The 21827-nt window shown below is 35.8% G+C and overlaps 4 protein-coding genes across 6 annotated transcripts; 2 read left to right on the top strand and 2 right to left on the bottom strand.

Annotated features, from left to right (window-relative positions):
• The first annotated feature begins 5400 nt into the window (after nt 1-5400).
• Nucleotides 5401-9639, top strand: LOC125196285 (ATP-dependent (S)-NAD(P)H-hydrate dehydratase-like). 3 transcript variants are annotated; one of them, XM_048094736.1, is made up of 11 exons: nt 5401-5546; nt 5746-5937; nt 6795-6871; nt 7012-7121; nt 7224-7338; nt 7729-7791; nt 7871-8034; nt 8322-8383; nt 8884-8950; nt 9216-9389; nt 9480-9639. In XM_048094736.1, the coding sequence occupies exons 1-11, from the start codon at nt 5522-5524 to the stop codon at nt 9514-9516; spliced, it is 1086 nt and encodes a 361-aa protein (XP_047950693.1). In that variant the 5' UTR covers nt 5401-5521; the 3' UTR covers nt 9517-9639. The 3 variants fall into 3 exon arrangements, with proteins under 3 accessions (XP_047950693.1, XP_047950695.1, XP_047950694.1); XM_048094738.1 differs by having other exon boundaries at nt 5417-5546; nt 5708-5937; XM_048094737.1 differs by lacking the exon at nt 5401-5546 and having other exon boundaries at nt 5587-5937.
• A 14-nt stretch (nt 9640-9653) lies between these two features.
• On the bottom strand, nt 9654-10932 carry LOC125194595 (chitinase CLP-like; the record flags this gene model as incomplete). Its single annotated transcript, XM_048092850.1, has 1 exon — nt 9654-10932. A coding segment is annotated over one exon (1197 nt), but the record flags the coding sequence as incomplete, so codon positions are not given.
• A 2710-nt stretch (nt 10933-13642) lies between these two features.
• Nucleotides 13643-15123, bottom strand: LOC125196539 (probable aspartic proteinase GIP2). The gene has a single exon (XM_048095101.1). It carries the CDS (start codon nt 15031-15033, stop codon nt 13837-13839), a length of 1197 nt encoding a protein of 398 aa, XP_047951058.1. The 5' UTR covers nt 15034-15123; the 3' UTR covers nt 13643-13836.
• Nucleotides 15124-20177: 5054 nt separating this feature from the next.
• LOC125196549 (probable aspartic proteinase GIP2) lies at nt 20178-21619 on the top strand. Its single transcript, XM_048095112.1, has one exon. The coding sequence runs from the start codon at nt 20211-20213 to the stop codon at nt 21447-21449; it is 1239 nt and encodes a 412-aa protein (XP_047951069.1). The 5' UTR covers nt 20178-20210; the 3' UTR covers nt 21450-21619.
• The last annotated feature ends 208 nt before the right edge of the window (nt 21620-21827 follow it).

The raw sequence follows: 21827 nt of genomic DNA, 5'->3' as shown, positions 1-21827 counted from the left end.
ATGAAGAGGGCTTCGACCGGGGTTATCAGAGTTAACATTTTCTATTGATACGATTTGATGCACACCACTATTATTGTGTTTTTAATTGTTTTTGAATCCCTGTTATTTCGTAGTCTTACATGAGAATTAAAAGATGCATAAAGGTGTATCAAATTAGTTACTAATTTTTTTTAAAATGAATATATACTCTATAGTAGTTTACGGAGTATTATTTTCTGCTTAATTTATTGAATAGGAGTATAAAAATTAAAATGTCTCAAAAACTTGTTAATTGGAGTCGTAATTAGGATTATCCACTTTTGACGATGTTTGTGTGGATGTACTAGAGTAGCATCGCAGGGTGCATTGCCATCTCCAATCTGCCACTGTGTGCAAGTGTGTGGGTATTGGATGTTGGCAAAGTGTGACAACCATTTTATAGTATTTTATTAATTAATGGAGTATGCATTTAGAAACAGAGCTAATTATACTACTATTACATTAGTATTTAGAAACAGAGTGCGAGCATCATTACTTTATTAGAGAGACTTGATATGGAATAATGAATACTGTGTAAATAAAAATTACACTATCATCAATACTTTTTGTTGAGGTATTTAATTATTATATGAAATAAAATAATTAAGCAAATTGAAGAATTACAAACAAATCAAATTTTAATACATCTATCAAGTTTAGTAATTATTTATAAAATCTAACTCAAATTTCAATGGTAATTACAACAGCAAGTCGCCAAACCAAATTAAAATCTTTTTAGAGAGCTTGTGGAGGGAATGTAGCAGTACAAAATTATTTTGTTGCCTGTGAAATTCAATAGCAGTGAAGCGGCAGCAAGTGAAAGATAATAACAGCATTATTTATGACAAACAAAACAAAACAATACCCAACCCAAAATCCTCTAAAAATTGAAACTCGAAAATCTTTTATAGCTTACGATCGGAGTCCGGGAGGCCGCTGGAGAGATCTGCGCCGTCGGTTGGAAAACTATCAGCGAAAGTATCAACCGGCTGAGAGGAGGAGGCGGCGGCGGATTGACGTTGCTGCTCCAGTTGTGCTTTCTCGAGGTAGGGTTTGAAACCGAGATGGAGAGTCAAATATCCGAATGCTAGTGCTCCGATCACTACCACCGCCGATCTCATGGCGTTCGCCTTCGCCGTGCCTCTCATTTCTGCCCTCGATTAACTCAGTTAGAGGTTTCTAATTTTATCTCCCAGTTTCCAATTTATTTGCTGATCTTTTTATATATTTTTTTTATTTATAATTATAATAAGAAATGGAAGCCCAATCCATCTGAGGGCCCAATTAATTGATAAATATATTCATAAAACCAAGAGCCAAACTTTTATGGAAATGACTCCACCTGACGTACGAAAATGACAAAATGACTTCACTGCTATAAAATGAAAGAAGTAGTATATAAATAACAAGTCAGCAATACATCTTCTACAATACTAGAGTTTAGGTAATTTCCCAATCCAAGTTTATAAGAGCATCCCTAGCAGTGCCCTTTCTGCAAGTGCAGGCGTCGTGCTCTTCCGCAAGAGCAGGCGTCGTGCTCGTCGTTGCGCTCTTGCCATTGGCACGGACGTGCTCTTGCCGAAGAATACCGCCGTACCGAAGAGCAGGGCGATGTGGTAGTGTTCCACGTGTTTTTATTATGTTAAATTTATTTTTTGTTTTAAAAATTCATAAAAAATTAAAAATAATTCAAAAAATAAAAAAATATATATATTTTCGGATTCCAAAAAATATAGCCATTCTTGGAACTTTTTAAATTATATCAAAGTCAATCTTTCTCATCAAATGTCAATTTTTATTTAATACAAATAGGTTTATGTTTATGGTTGCAATTCCAAATTTCGTACCCTATATATAAGCATGTTCTTGTAGGGGAGTACTATGGTGACACCATAGTTAGAGTGACAACATAACACTAATGTTATCCGCCAAATCCTTTATATAGACACACAAGATTAATTTTCAGAAACAAAGTATGGATTGCTTGTTAGTTTATCATATAATGCTTGTTTGGGTATTTTAGGAGTTATAAAATATTTTAAACTGTCACATATTTGGTATATCCCACTAATATAGGGCGTTTTTTTTTCAGAATCAATTTTATGATTTTCAACGTCATTCTCTCTCCCCACTACTCGATTAATCTCCCACCAGCAATTCCTAAAACCTAATCTCCTTCTAAGTCGTCCCTCTTTGTACTCCATTACTCCAACTTCGACATTGTTGATTGCGTCTGGTGAAGGGGGCATTGTCTACAAGTCGTAGCTGGTTATCCGACGCTATTGATTCCTACTCCAGCGCGAGAGGGTCAGATGTAGATTTGATTTTCATATCAAATATATGATAATCTGTGTATGCAATATTTTGATTGGTTATTGCTTCTAATGGATGGTTAATTGCTGCTGCAGTTTGGCCATTTATGAATTGTTAGTTGCTTATTCGTTTATTACTTGATATTAGCTTGATAATTGCGTGATATACATATTGTTATTGTCATGCTTGTTATGCCTTGGTACTCGCTTGTTTATGCCTTATTACTTGCTTGCTCTATGGTTGCTACATTTTGGATATGTAATTGCTTGTTGAGAAGTTACGTTATTATCTGATTGCTTTGTAGTTGCTAAATTTAGGGAATAAAAAGAATGACATTTCTGTGCTTAATAATATATGACATATTGCTTGTTTATAATTTATAAGATGCTTGCTGTATAATTGACAAATGTGGGTTCTTATCCCAGATTGCTTGACTCATGTTTGATTAAGTGACTTTTGCTTGGTATGCTTGTTAATTGTTCAATACAATTAATTGGATTGATAATTGCTTGTTCAGTATTTTAGCATTGCTTGTCCAGTGTGTTAGAATTGCTTGATAAACGTATTGCTTGTTCGGTGTGTTATAATTGTTTGATAAGCATTGAAAATGTGGGTCAAAAGACAATTCTTGTTCAGTGTGTTATAATGGCTGAGAACCCGTTGGAATTGCTTGATAAATGTATTGCTTGTTCAGCGTGGTAGAATTTCTTAATAAATCGGTTGCTTGTTCAGAGTGTTCGAATTGCTTGTTCAGTATGTTCGAATTGCTTGTTCAATATATTAGAATTGATTGTTCAAGCTTATTAATTGAATAAGCTAATTCTTGATGGTCGATGATTGTTGGTTTCTTTTAGAGTATACATTGATGGTTTTTGGATTTCTATTTTGTTTGGTGTAGACATTGAATGTTAAACACGCATAAGACATGATTTATAATGGTAAACAAATTTTGACACATTGGTAAGCAAAACAAACTCTTGTAGCAAATTCTAATACATTGGCAAGCAAATTGCAATACGAATTCTGAGTTGATTATAAAAAACTTCAAGCACTAATCTGTTTAAATCATTGGTACTACCAAGCACTAAATTATAAATTGACATGCAATACATTTTAAATAGACATGACATGCAATATGTGATGCAATTAAATTATAAAGAAGAATATGGAATTAATGACAAGATATATGATTTCGGATTACGAAGCAAGCAATCCAACACATGCAACCAAACAATTACATATTCCGAGACAAGCACTGATTGAAATTTTATGATAGTATGTGAAAAAACTTGTTACAGGCATACAATGCCGATGAGTTTCTCTCAGCTCTTTCGGTGTCTACATGCGGTCTTCTAATGAAATAAAAATCTTCTTCTACTATTTTCCTCTTTTCAGTATCAGCCAAGGTCAGGGAGTTGCTCTCAACTCTTTCCCAAAATCTAGCATTACATTTGAAAAACTGACATACAATTTAATACTCATAAGTAAGCAATGTCACGTATTTAAACAAGCAATATACAAAATCTATATGGAGAAATAAAAACAATCAATCAATAAATTACAATCATTCTTTAAATCTGAATTCCATGAAATTTAATTACAAATACATAAATTTCATTTGCAAGCTTATGAAATCAGAGAATTTCTTCAATCGTCTAGGAATCCCCAAACACTGACATGCAATTTAGTAAACATAAGCAAGCAATCTGATAGACGAAATCTGTAAGGCGTAATACAAACATTTAATCACTAAATTGAAGTAAGTTATGAAATATAAAACCCACGATTCAATTCTCAATACATAAATTTCATTTACAAGAGAAGATACAAATTCGTGAGTCTAATAACATATCAAATTCGCAAAATTCAGTCATCTATCAAAATCCTTGATTTGTAATAAGCAATTTAACAATCACATGATTATAAGTAAATATTTGTCGTTTGCGAAATTAGTGAATTGGACGTCAACAGAAACATTATTCTCCATGGATTCAATGAAGATGAAAGATTTAATGAAGAATTACAGAGATTGAATATCTGCGGAATTGAATGAAGAATTACACAGATTGAAATAAGTAGAATGGAAGTAGCGCAAGCGATTGAGAGAACTACGGAGATTGAAGACGATTTTTTGCTTAAGATTTGATGGATTAACTACTGAAATTGAAGAAAGAAATTGAAGAAAGAGAGGAGGAGGAAATACATCTACGATTTGGAGAGAATATGCTAGAATGTTTATTTCCAATTATAGCCTTTTGCATTATTTCTAATTTTTTTATTTAAAACCCAAGACTGCCACATGACAGACTAAAGATGAATCTTGTTGAGAATCTAACGGTTCTAATTAGTGGTACAATGTTATTTTAATTAGTGTTGTCATTTTAGCAATTCACTGTTCTTGTATCTTCGATTAGGAAGCAACAAGATTCATTAATTATGTAATTTTTAATTTTTTTAGTAATTTGTAATACTCACTCAGTCCTATAATAGATGACACACTTGGGGAATGATACGAGATTTTAGGAGATGTTGTTTTGTGTGTTAAGTGGAAAGAGAAAATAGTACATTTATATTAATGTGAGAGGGAATTTTTTTCAAAAAATGAAATGTGACATCTTTTGTGAGACAAACTAAAGGGGAAAGTGTGACATATATTATGAGACGGAAAGAGTATTATTTTGAGTATTTAAAATGTATTTTAATATTGTGAATATGTTTTTAGTAATTAAAGTATTTAAATTAAATAATAAAATGGTGGGACCTTAAATAGTGTAAGAGCATACTCTTACGGAAAAGTATGGATGTTGGTGTCGTACTCTTGCAGAAAAAAGTGAATTAAAAATGAATAAATATGGATTCAGACCTACATCCATACTTTTTGGCAAGAGCTTATATAATTTCTCAATCCAAGTCTATAAATTGATCATTGACATTCTAACCTACCAATAATAACAAATGAGTGATATTTTTTAATTTTGAATTTAATATAATAATTAGTGAAATTGTTATTATATATATTTATACTGAAATGAGTTTGAGTTTAATACTACATTGAGATAAAAAAAAAAAATAGCCGAGCATTAAACAGACTTTACCAAACGAGAATACATCTCAAAACACGATTTAGCCCTCACAATAAATCTTTTCACCGCAACAAATTGGCAGCTTCACCGTTAGAATTTGCAATTGAATGATAGCTGATCATTTCACTCGGCGTAAGGATGCAATTTCTTACCTTTATAATCTTTACTTTGTAGAGAAAACTCAGTTCTTTGGTTTCTGTTTTTATTCCACATGTATCGCAAATTTAAGCTCGATATACCCTTTTGTCAAGTACGCTGTAGAAAGATTGAATCTTTCAACTATTTTTGTACAGTTTCTGAGAGAATTTTATGGTGGGATTATCGGGTGCAGTAATTAGGAGGCAGCAGTTTTTGATTAGGTGCTTAGGAGATTACAGTGGTAGCAACAATATCTGCAACTCTGCTTCCATAAAAATGCAATCTTTACTGAGTGTTGGCAGCCCTTCCATGGAGGTTGATGCTGTCAGCATCTTGAAATCAATCACTCCATCTCTGGAAGCTTCCAAGCATAAAGGCCAAGCTGGTAATAATTTTCTTCCTGAGTTACTTGAATTTGGTAGATAGTTCATAGGAAATTTCTAGTTAGATATACTCATTCCCTTTTTCTATTTGCGATTAATTATTTGATTTGGTTGGTAATTTTCTAAAATTTTAGGGAGCCCTGATCGTTTAGTTGAGTTTACTAAACCGTAACTAGGAATTAATAAACCCTAATAAGGGATTGGTGAATCCTAATTAGGCTGGATGTACACTAGTTTTTGCCTTTTTGTCTATATCTGTTGGTAGATAGATTCATATCGGTTTGCTGTTTAAAAGAAAGGGTTTGACATTTACAGACTTCGGCACCTTGGATTTCAGCAGAAAAAATTTAGATTATGAGGGAGAAATAGTTTATTATTGCCACTGGATATAACTTTGGGTATAAGGACTATCCTAGTTTATAAGACCTTTTTTTTGTAATTTCTTGATTGAGATTTAGATTTTCTATACTCTTCTTGATATAATTGACATTGTTTTGGCAATGGGAAAGCTATTGTACTTTGCTCGATCCTGTTAATGGTTAAAGGAATGTTAGAATGCTTAGTTTAATATCTGGCTCTGTAGCAGGCATACCTTGTTGGTTGTTTTGATCGATTGGAACCTGAAACAGATGAAAATGTCTATTCAGATACACATATGAAAATGAAGAGACCTGCATGTTTATTTTGCATATCATGAAAAAGGCACTTTGTACAAGCATATCATGAAAAAGGCACTTTGTACAATTATTAAGGAGGATTGCAGTGAATATAACTACTAATCTCCTCTGTATTCCAGAACACTCGCCTATACTGCTATCTAATGTCTAAATATGTTTTCTGAATGCTGATTCTGTACCAGGGAAGATCGCAGTTGTAGGAGGTTGCCGCGAATACACTGGTGCACCGTACTTTTCTGCTATTTCAGCTTTAAAAATCGTTAGTTTTCCTTGCTTTAGTTGACCTTTTCTTCTTCAATTTCTTTGCTGCCTCTTTTATAAATTCCTTTTGGAATAAAATTTCTCTTAATCAAAGGTCTATTTCTTTATTCTGAATCATGAAAATGTGTATTTTCGCAGGGTGCTGATTTGTCGCACGTGTTCTGCACCAAAGATGCTGCCCCTGTTATTAAAGGCTACAGTCCGGAGTTAATTGTGCACCCTATACTGGAAGAGTCATACAGTGTTAGGTGAAGATTACTTGTAACATTCTTGCTTCGTCGTAATTAACAAACCTATATCTTTAATTCATATCTCTCTGATTGCTTGTAGGATTGTAAACTGATTTTCAGGGATGAAGATAAGAAATCGATATTAGCCAAAGTTATTGAAGAGGTTGATAAGTGGATGGAGAGATTCGATTGTCTAGTTATCGGTCCAGGCCTTGGAAGGGACCCATTTCTCCTGGTATAGAAGAATTCAATTCGCAAGTTTGTCTGATGGTTGATTTTTGGCTTAAACATAGTTTTAAATGTTTTGAAATTAATGACCAAAGCGTTGATATAGGATAGTTAAAACCATCACATACCATATATAATCCAAGCTAAAACTAACGCAACAATCTTGGTGAAAATGCTATAAGCCTAGATAATAAGGGATAAGTTTCATTAGTTATGGCACACATGTAAGGTTACAAGCTCACTTGCATTTGTATAAGTTTCTTTGTGGGTAATGAGGTATTTGTGTGTCATATATATTCCTCTTCTCCTCTCTTTTGGCGTTGTTTGCTAACAAATATTTTCTCCCTGGCTTACCAAAAGAAAATGAAATCATTTGTAAATACTGTTTTGTCTCCAGGACTGTGTAAGCAATATAATGAAGCACGCGAGGCAATCCAATGTTCCAATGGTTATAGATGGGGTGAGGTGTACAACAAAAAATTCTCTTTTGGGCACACTCACCATATAAAAATTTTATTTTCTTCTCTTTTTTTGTGCAGGATGGGCTTTTTCTTGTTACAAATTCTCTTGAACTTATCAGTGGTTATCCCCTGGCTGTCCTAACACCCAATGTTAACGAGTATAAGCGCCTCGTGCAAAAGGTTTTGCAATGTGAAGTAAACGATCGAGATGGAACACATCAACTACTTTCACTTGCAAAAGGGTATGTACTTTTTTTTTTTTTTCATTAGTTATGTAAAGTGTGTTCTGTCATTGCGCTTACGATTCATTATAGTTCACACCTATTCAGTTTCCTTCATATTTGGGAATTAAGGTTTGTTTGCCCTTATCTAAAATTGGGAAAATATTCTCTATGTTAGCCATTTAAGAGAATCGTAAGAGTGTGCTCGCATCATTTGTGGTCTAGCTTTCCTAAATAATGATCTATGCTTCACCGAGATTAATGGTGTTGTAAAACCCCAATCACTGAAATAATCTTTCGTCGACCAGGATAGGAGGTGCGACCATTTTGAGGAAGGGAGTATCTGATTTCATTAGCAATGGGGAAACAGGTAATTTCTGCATATTTAGATGCTCTAAGACATGTGATGATAATTTTAAAAAATATAAAATAAGTGAGACAGTTGAACATTTATCATGTATACATGCATTTTATTCTCTCAAAAATAGTGCTTACTAATTACAGAGCAAGGTAATACCCTTGCTAGTCAAATAATAGAAATCATAGAAACCATCTACTGAAATCAGGCATAAGTTATGTTATAGATGCATGAAGCCCGGGTCATGCTTTACAAAAAATAGACAAATCATAACAAAACTGCTCAAGTCATGTATTGACATATGAGGCCTTCAACAACAAAACACCCTTTACATAACTCGAGTATCATAATTTCACTCAAAGGAGATACAATTATGATGATCTTGGTGCAAGAAATATTTTTTTGTATTTTGTTAATAAATCCTATAGACAAGCCTGTTGCAAATTCCTTGGTGTGTGCGTTTTCGAGAGTATTAGTTCAGATCATATGCTAATTTAAATTGAACTTTACAGTTCATGCAGTGAGCAGTTTCGGCTCTCCAAGGCGTTGTGGTGGCCAGGGTGATATACTTTCCGGAAGGTAACACTTGTCTGCTATATGATAACGACTCATACTTTACTTTCTTTTAAACCGTGTTCGTTGTTTATGTTGGTAGAATGCAACTTCTTATCATGCGCGGCCAACATTAACCAGGAAATACCTAAAATTTTCTTTTTCTAAACGAGCTGCACGTTTTAGCACAAGTGAATTTGTTTGTGTAAAAAACTTGTGTGGGATGGAAGATCCAACTAATACATGCAAACCCAGCATGCTTTTTGACAGTGGCGTTCTATTGTCCTTACAGTGTTGCTGTGTTCGTGTCATGGGCCCGTCAACTTGCAGGCGAGCCAAGCATGAGTGCTACAGTGATGGGGTGCATTGCAGGGTCTGTTTTGCTGAGAAAGGCTGCCTCACAGGCATTTGAGAGAAACAGAAGATCGATGCTTACCACCGACATAATCCAACACTTGGGAACAAGGTGCTGTTTTATACTACAATTAACTGGATTTTTTCAGAACTCTTGTACACACATGCTCATTTCTTGTATCCTCAACTACATATTGTGCAGTTTAGAGGAGTTGTGCCCGGTGCTCGTGAGTCAATAAAACTACTTTCCGACGGCCCTTCCTTATATACATTACTGGACTACATAGGGATGTCTGTTTTCATGTTACATTGAACATCTTTTAGAGGGTATGAATAAGTGCTTGCATTTTGAAATTTTCAAATTGATATAATTGTATGATAAATCATGAACTTAGTTTTTATTTATCTATTGAGACTTCCCTCAATCTTTTCATTGATTTGAAATCAAACAAATCAACCTAAGTAGTAAAGTTAAAGTTGCTACATGACATCCCCTCGGACAACAAAGAGGAACTAAACCCAAACCTCGATCGTTCACTATCAAACACCAACAAATAATCCTCCATCTGAAACGCCCCGATCACGATCTTGAGCGCCGCCTTCTCTCCGCCATTCAAGAACGCAAGACATGCCGTATCTCCACCGACTCGCTTCATCGAATTCGCCCCAAAAATCGTCCAATTCTTGCCACCATCAAATTCCAAATCAATCCGCGGCACACGGCCAAAACCGACCGCACTAGCTTTGTAACACGTCGTAAATGGCGGCACACTCTTCATCTTAGGCACACCCTTCATCCCCTCTTCAAAACGCTCCACAAATCTCGCATAAACATCGGCCGCTAGAGTAGTGTAAAGCACAACCGTGCTTAGCCTAATCCCTTCAAATGGAGACATCGCAATAACTGAGTGTTTACCTACCGATAAACCCTTGATCCCAACTGCGTAATCCGCAGTTTTAGGGTTGGTGAGAAGCGGGGTGTACGATAAGAGACTGTGAGTAGTTGCATTGCCGAAATAAATAGCCCCATTTCTTGAACTCGTGCTCGGCAAACACATTGCGAATGTTCGGGTAAGCTGAGGAAGCCGGTCGGAGAATTGGTTTTGGAGAGAAAGCGGGGCGAGAGAGAGGCTTGCTAGGCCTACTACTCCTTTGGGGAGAGACTCAAAGAGGGGCTTTGGAGCACATGATAGGAATATATCTTTCAAGAAAATATGGGCCCCATGATCAGTTATGTTGGTGTAAGTGAGGTGAGCAAATGCACAAGATTGGGTTATGGGGTTTCTAGGGGTTACCATACATTTGCATGGGGTTGTTGATGAGGCTGGAGGCAAGGGGCATGGTGAGGGTAGGTATTGAGCTTGGGTGCATTCCGCGGTGAAGCAAGCCACTGTGGGGTGGGGGCCAGAGGGGCAGCGGCGCCATGAGAAGGGAGCTGCGATGTCGATGACGTAAGGGTCGATGGAGTTGAGGAGTATGGTGTAGAGAGAGGTGATGGGGTCCTTGTTGAGGGGTGTGAGTAATGTAGGGAGGGGTTGAGCTGAGGTGATTGAGAGTAGGGAGAAAAGGAAAAGATTTATCATGTTCATGGTTAACATGAGTTGATTGTTTATGATGTTGTTCAATGGATAAGTGGAAGCCGAATGAAAATGTGTTTATATGTACTCGGTTTATACGTCTCAATGTATGGGAAAACTTTATATTTGTGGTGATAATATTGATATTTATTGACTTTAGACTATGAGAATTTGAGTGTAGTTGAGCTCAATTAGTTTGCTAAAGTCATAGCCGAAATCGTTGAAGAGTCAACATTTGACTTTATTGAGATCCATGGATTGCCGACTAACTCCAGCCACATGGATTTTATAAGGAGGGGAAGACCATTTTTGGATAATCTGCAACCACTATGACGTTACTCCATTTGATTAAACGAATTGAAAAGTTTAATAAAATGTGACACAAGTTGTGATTTGCTTGTTTATTCTTAATCATACTTGAAACTTTGTGAAATTTGAACTTTAATTAGTGTTTGTGTGCATAATTTTCCATAGCTAGTACTCCCTCCGTCAAATAAAAGATGACATCTTTTGTGGGACGGCACGATATTTATGAAGTTTTATTTTGTGTGTTAAATGAAGAGAGAAAATATAATTTTTATATTCACGTGAGAGATAATTTTTTCCAAAAAGAGAAATGTGACATCTTTTATGGGATAAACTAAAAAGGAAAGTGTGACATCTTTTATGGACGGAGGGAGTATTAAATTTGACCTTACTTTCATAATTTTCCTAAATAGCCATTTTGAGCCTTTATACTCCCTCCGTCCCACAAAGATTGTCCCATTTTTCTATTTCCGTCCGTCCCACAAAGTTTGTCCCATTTCACTTTTATCATTTTTGGTAGTGGAGCTCATATTCCACCAACTCATCCCTACTCACATTTTATTATAAAACTAGTACTTTAAAAGTAGGCCCCACATCCCACCAACTTTTTCAACTCACTTTTTATTACATTTCTTAAAACTCGTGTCAGGTCAAAGTGGGACTATCTTTGTGGGACGGAGGGAGTATTTTTTATTTGGATGCCAAAAACTGGGAATGATATGTATCTAAAAACTCTTGCAAGTATAGAATATTTTGTGGAAGAGTTCGAGAGATCAGGAGATGAGAAAAGAAAAATAGAAATGGTTTTGTAATTTTGCTTAAATAAAAAGAGGGAACATCTTTTTTGGTTCATGAACTTTGCCAAAGTATCATTTTAGGTTCGTGAGTTTTGAAAATATCATTTGAGGTCCATCAACTATTGATTAATATCATTTGAAGTACTTTTTTTTTTTTACTATTTCTAAGTTTTTCAAGACGAAAATACCCTCAATACCTTAAAGGTTATAGGGAGTGATCAATTGCTAACTCATCATTTAATTGCTAACTACAACTAATTTAAGGCCATAGGATTTTAGAAAACGTGTGGTCTACAATTTGCCACGTGTAATTTTCGTTTTTATTAATAAAATAAAAAAGATTAAAAAAAAACGCCAAATTAGGGTTTTAAATGAAAATGTCAATATAGTGTTTCGGAAATATCAACACAATGCTTTGATAATGTCAACACGATGCTTTAAGAATGTTAACCCATTGCTTATATTGACATTCTACATGTATTATATTGACATATTTTATATAGTATGTTGACATTTCTGCTTTACGAAAAAATTGAAAATTTTTCAATTTTTTTTTTCAAATTTTGACGTCGGAACATATGCATATATGATATCGTTGGAATCCTTATAAAATTATCTTGAATTTGATATATGTATTTAAATTTGTGGGATTTCTTTTAAAAGTTAGTTATAACTAAACATGTAGTTAATTGACATTAATACCCCTATTAATATTTTATGGAATTAATTATATGGTTTTATTGACGTTTTTTGTTGATCGTATTGATATTTCTTGGTTGATGATCTAGGCCCTTAATTTGAATATCTAATGGCTATTATTTAGTTGTAGTTAGCAATTAGGTATTGAGTTAGCAATATAACATTCCCCAAAGGTTATATATATTCTTAATAAACTTATTATATACTCATATTTTTTATAAATATCTTTACAATATATTTTTGACGAATTTTCTAAATATAATTTGACATTCAATATTACCCCATCACTTAATTTTATGACATGCAAGTAAAATTGCTTCTTTAAACGTTTTATATTAAAGAATTTTAAAATTGAATAAAGAACTTTTTTTTAATAATAAAATATTGAATAAGGATATTTTACTTGCATGTCACAAAATTAAGTGATAATATTGAAGGTCAAATTATATTTAGAAAATTCGTAAAAAATATATTGTAAAAATATTTTAAAAAAATATGAGTATGTAATAAGTTTATTAAGAATATATACCTTTTAAGGTATTGAGGGTATTTTTGTCCAGAAAAACTTAGAAATAGTAAAAAGTACTTCAAATGATATTAACACATAGTTGATGGTCAAATGATATTTTCAAAGTTCACGGACCTAAAATGATACTTTAGCAAAGTTCGTGGACCAAAAAAGATGTTCCCTCGAATAAAAAATACCGAGACATATATGAGCTGAAAGAAAAATTGAATGCATACAGTTGTCTATTGCTATATGTTTCAGCGCTGAATTTTTTTTTGGAATTTCATTGATTACAAATGTCATGAACAATATTATGATGAGTTGGATTGTTTCCAATATTTTCTATATAAAATACTCCATTTGTCCGGGCCTAAATGAGACGTTTTTATTTTGGCACATGAATTCATACAGTGGCGATGTTTAGTTAATACAGCCCTACCTTATGATCCCAATTCATGTAAAATACTATGTGCAATACTGAAACAAATTCCTCTTCTCCATAGCCTTAATATTCATACTACATCCAGAAAACTTGTTACATCACTGAAGTTAGACATAAGAAAAACCTATATACTATAAGCTTATGAGAGTAGAACTAGAGTCCCACAACTATACAAATCAAATCGAGAATTTCAACCAAAAATGAGTAGTTCCCTCTCCTCAAGAAAAGCATCACAAGCTCTCCCTATCTGCTGCTTCAAAATCAGAACACTTCTTCTCTCCCTTCAACAATGAAGCAAATCCAAGCATGGAGTTTCCCATGTTGAACTCAAGCAGATGATCCTCAATCTGATACCCACCAACCACAATTGAATCCCTAGGATTCACACCACCATCCAAGAATCCCAAACACATCACTTCATCACTCACCACCACCATTGAATTCTCACCATCAATCCTCCACTTCACCAACTCACTCTGCAGAACAAGATCAATACTTGGAACATTCTCCACATGTTTTGAACTAAAACACACTTGAAAAGGAGCCACAGAATGCACTCTACTCAAATTCATTGACACTGCAGCACTAACATAGGACTCAACAAATCCAGCATAAATCTTGCTCTCAAATGTAGTGTAAGGAACAGTGGTACTAATTTTGGCACCAAGACTCCCCTTTTGATGCAAAGGGAGCTTCTTGCCAGAAACCTTAATTGAACCAACATCAATGTAATAGCCTTCACTTTTCTTGGAGATTAGAGGAGTGAACATCATTGAGCTTGAGATTTGGGTTTCAAAAGGGTTCCCACCTAGGAAAACTGCACCCTTTTTGGGGGATAAACACACTGAGAATTTCCTCTCAAAGAATCCAAATGTGGTGGAGAATTGTGATGGGAGTGAGATTCTTGAATCTCCTAACCCTAGCATGCCTCTAGCATCATGAGCTAAGCCCTTAAGCAACAAATTGGGAGAAGATAAGAACAAGAATTTCTCACTCTTGGCAAAGGAAGAAGACCGAATCCCATCCCAGAACTCCATAGCCATCGTGTCCTCACTCAGATATCCAGATTTAGACATTCTTGAAATAGTATTCTCTGCCAGCAAGGTACAAGTCATGGAGTTGGGGTTGTACTCTGCTCCGCCGCCCCTAATCGAGTTCGCCATGGAGCACTTGAGCGAGCAGCTTTTGATGGGCTGCGGAGACTCAGAGGCCATCCAAACAAGAGGGCCGTTTAGATCCACCACGAGATTGACTGAATCAAGAGTTTCGCCCATGAAAACGCGAGCAACATACTGAAGAGTTGAGGAGTCTTTGGAAACAGGAAAGATCGCAGCTTTTGGCAACATAGGAGTGTGGGAAAGCGAGGCGGCTTCTGAAATTAGTAGAATCAGAGGAAGCAATAGCAAAGATTGAATAGAGCAAGCCATGTTTGTGAATTGTGAGTTTGTGTGTGTGTGTGAGAGAGAGCTCTGAGATCTGTGATTGTGGCGAAGGGACGCAGTTTAGTCGTGGGATTTAAGATGGAAGGAATATAATTATTAAATTTATATTTTGATTGTTGTATGGATAAGAACTAGAGCCTTTTTGGTATTATCATAGAATTTGGTGACTAGACTCCTACGTTTTCCATTATCACGGATTTCAAGTAGCTATTCAAAATGTGACACAGATTTATGGATATGATGTCGCCATCTTGTTGGTGATACTAATTTCAATTAGGCCACCAATTCCTCGTGCCAATTCATTTAATTGTCTATTTTACCCTCCCTCATCTCATTCCCTTTCCTAATGTTCTTTTGCGATAACTTTTTTTAATTCTGGTTTACTTTACTCCTTCCGTCTCTAAAGAATATCCACTTTGAGTTAGACATGAGTTTTAGTGCAAAATTAAATAAAATAGGAGAAAAATAGAGAAAAGAAGTAATTGAAGCATTGTCAATGCGGAATGAGTCACATTTCACTAGAGAGAAAATAGTTTCTAAAATTGAAAAATGCATATTTTTATGGGACTGACTAAAAAGAAAAGAATACATATTATTATGAGACGCATAGAGTATTATTTATGGCAATCCACTGTACTAATTCAACTACATATTCTTTTTCTTTCTTACTTAATCAATTACACTTAAAACTCTTATTATTCCCAGATAACCTAATATTTCCATGAAACAAAGAGAGTAGTATATCTTAAGCTAACACATGAATTTTTAATTTTTGACGAGAATGTATAGAATAGAAGTAAGAAAGATAAATATGCCCGTCCCTAAAAATTTATCAAATATTTTCATTTTGGTTCATCTCCAAAAATTTGTTATATTTCCATTTTGGTTTGTCCCTTAAAACTTGTTACATTTCATTTTACATTTTTGGTAATAGATCTCATATTTCACTAATATATTCGTATTCACATTTTATTATAAAATTATTAATACAAAAAAAGTAGGTACCACATCCTATAAATTTTACAATCCATCTTTTACTATTTTCTCATTTTATTCAATATGTCTATTTTTTTCAGTGACATAGTACTATCTAGGAGGAGTTGTGGCTAAAAGTTTAAACTATTGTTTATTCTTTATTGTGAATTATTAGTCCGTGCAGGCGCAGCCCATTCTAAACGGGCACAGATAAGCCATGTGATTGAATGAGTTGATAATTTGTGTACTAATATAAAATGCGTGAGTGGGAAATTAGGAAGATGCTATGATATGCACAAGAATATGAGCATATCCAATTATCCACTTTCTTTATTTGGGCCATCAGTTTTGACCAACATACATCACTCACATATCAGCACACTGTATCAACGAAACAACTGCTCATACATTTTTATATTGCATCCATTTAGTTTCATTTCCTTGAAATCAAAAAAGAAAATTATAGTACTACAAGATAATGTCTTATATAAGAAGATAATGCAATATTCTCTTTAATTTGACGATAATCACAAATTTTGGTTGAATTATGTTATCTCACATTAACAAATAAAATAGGTGAAAACTTATTTCGGTCATTTCTCAAAGTTTAAGAATTTCGGTCGAATTAAAACTTACGTTGCCCAATTAAAATTGAATAAATAAAGAGTATAATTAAAATATATTGAGTGCATTTGGGAACAATTTCAAACATCAAGAAATTCATAAGAGAATCAAAAAGTGCAACAAATTCATGCCGATGAGAAAAGATTGAAGAACACAAGATTCAACCGACAAGTTTTATCTAATTGTTTATTTATGTATGTATAATGTTTTTGTCTATATCTATGGGTAATTAAAGCCATGTTATTAAGTGTGAGTAAGACCATCTCCAACGAAGACGTAAAACCCATTTTGCACCAGAAAAATATTTGTAATCATCTTCCAAACACATTCCAAATTCGTTATGATTTTAGATTTCCAACATGCGTTTGCACATTTCATGTACACAAAAGTTGGATGAAATTGCAATAGAGGGTATGTTGTACATTTGTATTTGCTTGAAGATTTGTACTCTCTAAATGAAATGGAGACATCAATACAGAAGAATTGGACGATGAAGAAAATGGTTTCCTGCTAGAGAATTAGGTGGAGAAAAAATTGAACAATGAAGAAGATGGAGACTGCTTCGGACTGAGGCGTAACCGTAGAGATGAAAAAATAAATTTAATTGGTCAAGATGTCCCACTAATAATTCTTTGACATATAAATTTATAGAGACCCCACTAATGTATATTGAATTTATATGATTGTAGTATGTTAAATGTGTTTTAATTTTTAAAGTTTTGTAAAAATTATAGTACTATATTTTAAGGGGTGTGATCAATTGCTAACTTTCTTAAGTTGCTAACTTGCTAACTCATCAACGCATCAACGCAGTGTATTAAAAATGTCAACACGATGACATTAAAATGTCTAACACATAATTTTGTTGAACTTCAATATAATGTGTTGATATTATGTGTTGACATTTTAATGTCACCGTATTGACATTTTTAAAACACAACATTGATGAGTTAGCAGAGTTAGCAATTTAAATAGTTAGCAATGTAATGCACCCCATATTTTAATAAGCAAATTTTACTATTATTTAATTTATAAAAAAATATTGATAAAGTATTGTCAGTTTAATGTGTAGTTTACATGAAATACCTAGATATAATTGATATAATTGAAAAGGTATAAAAAACTGATAATTAAATGAATATGAAATATTTTTTAGTTTGAGTTTGGGTTTAGGGGTTTGAGTTTGATATAATTGATTAGAAATGACCTGTCACTTATTTACCCGAAAACTAACGTCATGTGTATTTTTATTAATTAGGAGTATGTATTAGTGATAATATTTTGCCAAAATGTGAACGGATTCAATGAGTAAATTGTGAACGATAAATTATTCGGAGTACTTAAAATTCTAGTACTATCAATTTTTATTTTTTTGTTAGTATGAAATCTCAAAAATATAAGAGACACCAACTTTGTCGTGCAAGAGCCAAATATTAATGCCCGACAGAGAGATATCTGGAACCTGGATGCCCCAAAAGCACAATCCATCCCTCGTTCCAAAGAAGTATTTGTATTCAGATTTAAATGTGGTGGTAAGTGCGGTCTCTACAAGATTAAGAGTTATCTTTCCTTAGTTTCTACCGCAGCTTCCAGCCTAACATCATCTATATTCATGCGTTGCGTTCCCCTGCAACGGAGTGTAACTCCTCGTCCAACGGAGGTTCCAACACCACGGGATGATCCGCCGATTGAGCATGAATAGTCGGGGCCAGAGCAGAGCAGCGACGGCGAGACGAACGAGCCGGGACGGCCGCAGAAACAGAGAAAGAGGCCAGCTTGGTTCGCGGACTATGTTTCGCGTTAAGTTTATTATTAGTAGTTTTATAGCTTTAATTATTGTTTTATATTATTTTTGGACTACTTTATTTTGAACTTTTGAGTCGAGCAATTTATAAGCTCCGTTTCGGGTTTTCTTGTTGATTCTTTTCCTAAATGATCGAGTCAAACCAAACCTAGGGTCCTTAGTAAAAATAGGAACTCTGTACATTGAAATCTTATGAAATCAATACAACAGAAATTCCTAAACTTTATTTCCTTTTCGCACAAGCAACCGCCAACCCTAACGTGGCGAAACCCTTCCGGCGATCCCGTTTCGCCGCGGATACGAGTCTCATCGTATCATCTGGTGCTTTCACTGAGAAATGAATTTTAAAGTAGTATTTAGATTTATCTGATTACATGTAAGGCATAAGCACGTGGATATGCTCAGCGGAACATAAAATATAGAAATACTCTCTCCGCCCTTTAAATTTTATCACATAAATCTATTTATGCCTGTCCCACAAAAAAATTTATATTTCATTTTTAAGTATTTCTGGTAGTGGACCTTATATTCTTCTAACTCATTCTCACTCACATTTTATAATTAATATACTGTATAAAAAGTAGGATTCACCCTCCATTAATTTTTTCAACTCACTTTCCATTACTTTTCTTAAAATCTGTGTTCAGTCAAAGTGTGACAAAATTTGTAAAAGGGTACACATGACCTTAACGTAATCGGAATATATTATGGGCTGTTTCAAAATAATGGGGTATTTTGACATTGACAATTGACATAACCAAGTAATAAACTTACAATAATTACTCCTAAAATTCTAGAAATATCGGTCAAAGTCGATACATTGCCGGATGCCGCGTATGAATACCAAACACCGTCGCGTCATTATCACACCTCTATATGATAATTTCATGTTTTTCATTTTAATTTTTTAACTACACGTACCTTACCGGAAATGAATGTAATATTTGTCTGAACTAACTTCACTTAACTATAATCAAAACATTAATTAATATTTAGAAACAAGATAACGTATCTCACAAAGTAATAAATCTCTTAAGAGCATGCACAAGGCTTGTTACATTCCCGGGGGCGAGATAGAAACGGGATGTGTTGGAAGCATCCAACCCCGGTTGGTTACTCGGTCAAGTGATGGATTGGGATCCCCTGCGGTACAAAATGCCACAGCAGGGGATGCTGTGCACATCCACACCTTTGAATAATTTTACATACTTGTATTATTTTTTATCATTCTAATAATGGATGGTGTGGATATGCACAGCATCCTCTGCTTTGACATTTTGCACAGCAGGGGATCTCAATCCGTCAAGTGATGGAGAGGGGATTGTCCCTCCACGAGCGGGCCCTTCCTCGGCCAATCGTTTTCATAATGAGTTAAGTTTGTTTGAAAAAATTGAACTGCAATTAGGTGGTCAACTTTTTAAAAAATTTCTTTACACAAATCGAACTAAGTTAAGTTAAGCTTAAAACCACATAATCATTATTGACTTTATTCCAGAAACGTGTAAGTGGGTCATGTATATCTTAAAATATGATATGACACCAAGTTTGACCATCCAAACTTGCCATAATACCACTATACGAATCTGCTTGGATCACACTAATCCAGCAAAGCAAAACCATATCCTAATTTAATCAATGCAGCCATCAATCAAGACACCGACTTTGAACACAGACTATTGCTATATTGCCATTCTTAAAAACCTATAAATACTCACCATACAATCCTATTTTACCATCACCACAAAAAACAACTATCTCTATGGATTCTTTTTCTTTCAGCTACTCTATTTTGCTCGTTCTCGTTCTGATCGGGACTAGCCATGCCCAGACCGGCCTAGTCCTCCCCCTCCGGAGGGACGCCAAGACGTCCCAATTCTACACGACGCTCCAAATGGGCAGCAACCCCACCACCATCAACGCGGTCATCCACCTCAGCGGCCAACACCTCTGGATCACCTGCGACAACTACACCTCCACCACGTACGCCCCCATCCCCTGCGACTCGGCCAAATGCGAGGCCGCAAAGGGAATCGGCTGCAGCGGCTGCAACGGCCCCGCCCGGCCCGGCTGCAGCAACAACACGTGCGGCACGGCCTCCTCCAACCCTTTCCTCTTCTACATCACCTCCTACGGCCTGTACGAGGACACCCTCTCCTCCAAGGACCACGTCGTGCTCCCCGACTTCATCTTCTCCTGTGTCCCCAACGACTTCGTAGAAGGCCTCGCCGCCCCCGCCTCCGGCATGGTCGGCCTCGGCCGCTTCGACATCGCCTTCCATAAAGTGGTCGCCGAGAAGATGAAACTCCCCGACCGCTTCTCGATCTGCCCGCCGTCGTCCGGGATCGGGAAACTGACCGTCGGAGGCGGAGCGCCGACGAAATCCGACATCTCCGGTTTAATCAAAACGACGCCGTTGATCGTGAATAAACCGGTGAGCAATCAGCCGTTTTTCTCTGACAACGACCTCTCGCAGGAGTATTTCATCGACGTGAGGTCGATCAGGGTCGCGGGGGAGGCGGTGGAGGTGAAGGAGTCGTATTTCGATATCAATGGGGATCGCGTGGGCGGGACGAAGATCAGCAGCTTGCAAAACTACACCGCAATGCACACGTCGATCTACAAGCCGGTGGCGCGGGCGTTTGATAAGGCGGCGTCGGATATGAAGATGAGGAGCGTGGCGGCGGTGGGGCCGTTCAGGGCGTGCTACAGCGCGGAGACGGTGAAGAGGACGGGTGCGGGGCCGGAGGTGCCGGCGATCGATCTGGTTCTGCCGGGGAAGGATGTTTATTGGAGGATTTCGGGGGCGAATGCGATGGTGGAGGTTGATCGGAAGACGATGTGCCTAGCGTTCGTGGATGCGGGGTCGAGGCCGACGACGTCGGTGGTGATCGGAGCGCATCAGTTGGAGGAGAATTACTTGGAATTTGATGTGGCGGCTTCGCAGCTTAGGTTTACTTCTTCTCTTTTGGTTCATAACAAGAGCTGCTCCCGCATTTAAGTAGACTACCTGCTTCTTTTTAATTTTTATTTATGTTTCTAAGTTTGTTGTGATCCGCGTGTGTATTACACAGTGTCTATGGTGTCAAATTTAATACTCCTACTTTCTATATATAGATAGATGTGGGATATGGGAATAAAAGTTTAGCCAATGAGTTTGGTTTCATTTCACTTTCACATTTATGTAAAGCTTAAATTTTACTACGTACTTTTCATTAAAATTGAGCTGTGATACATGAACTGCCTCTTTGTTTCTTTGAAGACGAATGGACAACACGTGCATATTCGACAAAGAAAAATACAATGAACTTCAATTCCAAAATAATTGAATTCATGGCTGTTTCAACCGTATGACTGAAGTGAGAATAGAGGATGAAAA

This window comes from Salvia hispanica, chromosome 6, assembly GCF_023119035.1.
Source record: "Salvia hispanica cultivar TCC Black 2014 chromosome 6, UniMelb_Shisp_WGS_1.0, whole genome shotgun sequence".
Lineage (NCBI taxonomy): Eukaryota > Viridiplantae > Streptophyta > Magnoliopsida > Lamiales > Lamiaceae > Salvia > Salvia hispanica.
The sequence above is the reverse complement of the archived record's forward strand: the minus strand, read 5'-3'. Positions and strand labels throughout refer to the sequence as shown.

Bases quoted from the DNA above. Each gene is read 5' to 3' on its own strand.
- LOC125196285 (XM_048094736.1), top strand. From the start codon at position 5,522: ATGATAGCTGATCATTTCACTCGGC. The intron at 7,122-7,223 runs GTGAAGATTACT...ACTGATTTTCAG, and splicing joins GAAGAGTCATACAGTGTTAG to GGATGAAGATAAGAAATCGA. The intron at 8,951-9,215 runs GTAACACTTGTC...TTGTCCTTACAG, and splicing joins GGTGATATACTTTCCGGAAG to TGTTGCTGTGTTCGTGTCAT.
- LOC125196539 (XM_048095101.1), bottom strand. From the start codon at position 15,033: ATGGCTTGCTCTATTCAATCTTTGCTATTGCTTCCTCTGATTCTACTA.
- LOC125196549 (XM_048095112.1), top strand. From the start codon at position 20,211: ATGGATTCTTTTTCTTTCAGCTACTCTATTTTGCTCGTTCTCGTTCTG.